At 39.7% G+C, this 4,150-nt stretch overlaps 1 protein-coding gene across 1 annotated transcript; it reads left to right on the plus strand.

Moving 5' to 3' along the window:
* Positions 1 to 712: 712 nt before the first annotated feature.
* LOC123505052 lies at positions 713 to 2,416 on the plus strand. The gene has a single exon (XM_045256079.1). It carries the CDS (start codon positions 812 to 814, stop codon positions 1,586 to 1,588), a length of 777 nt encoding a protein of 258 aa, XP_045112014.1. The 5' UTR covers positions 713 to 811; the 3' UTR covers positions 1,589 to 2,416.
* The last annotated feature ends 1,734 nt before the right edge of the window (positions 2,417 to 4,150 follow it).

A 4,150-nucleotide genomic window follows, 5' to 3' on the forward strand; every position in this document is an offset into this window, starting at 1 on the left:
CCTTCTCCTTATTCTTGACATTCTAAAAGAGTAATGAGAAAAGGACATAATTATCATAATCAAAAGGAGTAGTTTTTTTTTTAACGCATCAAGTGATCTTTCAGTTACAGAAAACCGGGGACAGCAGTAGCCGGGGACAGGTCACTGAATTGGGGACTGTCCCCAGAAACCTCCGGGGACGTCTGGTCACCCTACTCCACACGAGCTTCCAAACATCCGCGGGCCGCGGGGTTGTTTTGGTGTTTTGAGAGGACTCGGTGTTCCCGAGTTCAGTTAGTCTTTTTGGTTTGATATGCCTTCGGCCGCAAAAATGTTGCTCTACCAAGATTATTACAGAATGTTCTCCTTTGTAATATTTAGAGGAGAAACAGTGCTCTCTGCTGAACTATATGAAAAAAAAATTTCAAACCAAATATGTAATTGAGACTAGTAAAAAATGCGAGAGCATTAAAACCGCGACTGTGAGTATTAAGCTTATAATAACAGTTTTGTAGAGTGTGTATTACCAGATCATATGGATAATGTTAGGATAAACACTTGGAATTAATGTTTTACAGTACAAAGACTCAATACCTCAAGATTTATTATGATATGAATTTTAGAATGTGTGTCTCTTGCGAGCTGGCTGCATGGCTGTATACCGAGTCGCGTATTAAAACAGCCAGCGATCAATGGCAATCCAAAAATATTCGACGTCGGGAATTAGGTTGATCTCCGACCAGTGGGACAGTTGCGTGACGGTATTGAAGCTAGAGAGTTAGAAGATCGTTTCATAGCTGCTCTTCAAAATGATCCAGCAAGACTTGCAGCGATGCTTCGAGAACATGAAGAAAGCAAACACGTTCCTCTGCTCATCGAGGCTTACGGGAGTCCCAGAGAGCCTGTGGAGCAATCCACTTATATATTTCCACCAGTTCTTCTTGAAAAGGATGCCGTGAACAAGATCAATCACAAGTGTCGTTCGCTGGATGTCACCTTGAACTCTTTTTTTACCGCCGTTAAGAACACCGCCTTGGTGGAGCTGGCGCGTGATGGCGGCCTTAAAAGAAACAACTATTCCATCACTAGCTGCCACCCTGTTGACACTCGTCGGCTAATGGAGAAATGCTCCGAACCTTACCTTGGCTTTCATGTAATTAGTTTGACAATGCACATGATCACACCTCACAATGTGAAGGATCACTTCTGGGAATACACAAAGCACTTTGACAATGAATTCCGTAAGAAAATCAAAGGAAACTGGATGATCGAGGACAGGGCGATGGCTCGCTTGTTGAGGCCTGAAGGCTACTCTCACGAAGAACATTTCGCTCATCCCTTGCCACTCATCTCTGATTACATATTCTCTAACCTTAACAACCCAGGAAATAATATAAAAGGCATTGGAAAATTCGTTCAGATCACTGCAGTTAACGTGCAAAATTTTCTTCATAAAGCACACTTTCCATTTGGTTATGTTTTATTTGAATTCCGTGGTCAACTAAACTTGGTAGTGGGTCACGCCACGGGGACTGTAAGCAGGGAGGTCATTGGCAGGCATCTGGACAAAACATTGGCTGTTATCAGTGATGTTTCCAATTATACCTAACATGCAAAAAGAATAGTCGAATCTGACAGAAAATAATGAACAAATGATAACAAAGGAATACCAAATACACTTTCTCATGTAGTGTTACAATTGAAGTTTCAGTTAGAATAGTATTAATTTGGTAATAAGAACCCATTATCTAATCGTTATATTATTATTGGCTAACAATTAAATCACTGAGTAGTTGCAAGTAATTAATTCAAGGGTTCAAAGTTCATGTGTATTGGGCAAATGGTTTAGCGTGAATAAAGACTGACCGGTGCTGTAGTGTTGGGAGGAAGGCGTTGAAAGTGTCAAACAACACCAAGGCTTGGTGGCTTTCTTGATTAGAGTGTGGGGAGAAAAGTATATGTGAAGATGTCAGACAAAACTAAAGCTTGGTGGTCTCCTTGATTACAGTGTTTTATTATTTTAGGCTTACATAGGGACGATAAAGACAACTGTTGCAATTTATATTGCTGTGCCTGTCGCTTGATAATGAATTCTCCATATAAATGTAATTCTCTTTCACTCACTCACTCACGCACGCACACGCACACGCACACGCCCACACATACAAACACACAAACACATACACACACACACACACACACACACACACACACACACACACACACACACACACACACACACACATAAATAAATAGCTAAGTTAAGGTTCTAATCTTGAATCTCCCTTAATCCCCATATATACATCTTCATGTAATGCTATCCCCCCCATGGTGCGAACCATAAACAATCATAAACAGCTAAGTTAAGGTTCTAATCTTAAGTCCCCATATGAACATTTTCAGTATGTATGTTTACTAATAAACCGTATTATCATTATCATTATTATTATTATTACACACACACACACACACACACACACACACACACACACACACTGTTCACCTTTCATTCCAAAATAAAGCAGGAAGAAAGTATTCAAATCATGGATATAGTGAAATATCAAGACAAGCTCATCTGATCCGTTCTCTATGTATATACACGAGCACTGGAGACTTGAGGATAAAGACACTGATTTCACTTATCGCGAATAGGGATCCCGAGTGACTTTTCCTCAACAAAGAAGAGACGCTGTTATATCCACTCTCAAATCAATAAGAACAGAATCTTGATGATATAATGCAGAAGTAAACACATGATTGTAGTCAGTTGTGCAGTTAATCAGATTGTTATCAGAAGGTTGTCTGACAGAGTTCACAAAGTCGATTTCCATTTCTTATTATTCTCTAATGCAAATTACCATACGTCACATCAGATCAATAAAATATTCCTTACAGAATTTCTCCATCTTTCCTCAAACTTCATTGCAATTAGGATTTCAATAATCAAAAATTTAATCAAATCTGCCCAGTGTAACTCCATATTTTAGCCTCACAATCATAAAGGAATACTCGTAGTAATAACATATCCACATTTCAACGCAGAACCGATGGTATTTGAAGCTTAACTCAGGGAAATGTTTCCTTTCTACACCACTCATGCTGTTCCTAATCTAATTGATCTTGGAATGGCATGGTTAGGTTAGATTTTCCTTTCTGTGTATATAGATATATAAAGATAGACGGCTTTCATAGAATAAAATATAAATATATTTTGTACATTTCATTGAAGCGATTTGTGGCAGATTTCCAATAGTTCGTATGTACGCATCTCGCGTTTAGTATCACATTATTATAATGATGAAAATTCAGTAATTTGTTACATATTTTCTCGTCGCACTAGCAATATAAAGCTGAAATTTCACAAAATTACTGACAACTTTATTGTTTTCCTTGCAATCCATGAACATGCATAAGTAAATAAATTAGTAAATAAACTCTATTCTAAGGTTCATGATTAAGTGAGCTAGTATTATCTAATCCCCTACGTAGAAAGCTTCTACACACGTTACAATGAAGGCGGGGACGTGGAGGAGAGGCGCCGTGCAGCGGCCGAGTATGGCTTCCCACGGACAGAAGAGGCACACGCCAAGGATTAAAGCTGCGTTGCCAATCTGAAGGAGGCAGAGAACCAAAAGAAGGTCAACGTGTCATTGTCGATTAATGCGGCACTCGTGGGTTCATCAGTCGTGTTTCAAACCTTCATTAGAGGTTCATGTCAAGAAGTACACCACAAGAAGTACACCACATTTATTGTTTGTTCAGTGAAGACGACATTGCGACCTTGGCCCGCTAATACGCCCTTGACACACTTACAGTGACGCTGCTTCTGGAGGGAAGCCAACCCCCACTCCTCCCTGCCGCGGCCGACACACGCTAGCTCTATTTAGTGCTACTTTGAACAGACCTGTGTCACTGTATTAATATATCGCTCAGGAACTAAACTTTCACTATCAAAAGACAACAGATCAAGATTGAAAACAAACTCAAATAGAAATTAAATGTAAATCTTCATCAAACGCGCGCGCGCACACACACACACACACACACACACACACACACACACACACACACACACACACACACACACACACACACACACACACAGTTATTCCTTATTCCTCATCATATGCCATAATATGGAACGGAATTAGTGATCAGTTAGAATTTAGAC

This window comes from Portunus trituberculatus, chromosome 17, assembly GCF_017591435.1.
Source record: "Portunus trituberculatus isolate SZX2019 chromosome 17, ASM1759143v1, whole genome shotgun sequence".
Lineage (NCBI taxonomy): Eukaryota > Metazoa > Arthropoda > Malacostraca > Decapoda > Portunidae > Portunus > Portunus trituberculatus.

What these genes read in the sequence shown, in the direction of transcription:
- LOC123505052 (XM_045256079.1), top strand. Translation starts at nt 812, where the DNA reads ATGCTTCGAGAACATGAAGAAAGCAAACACGTTCCTCTGCTCATCGAG.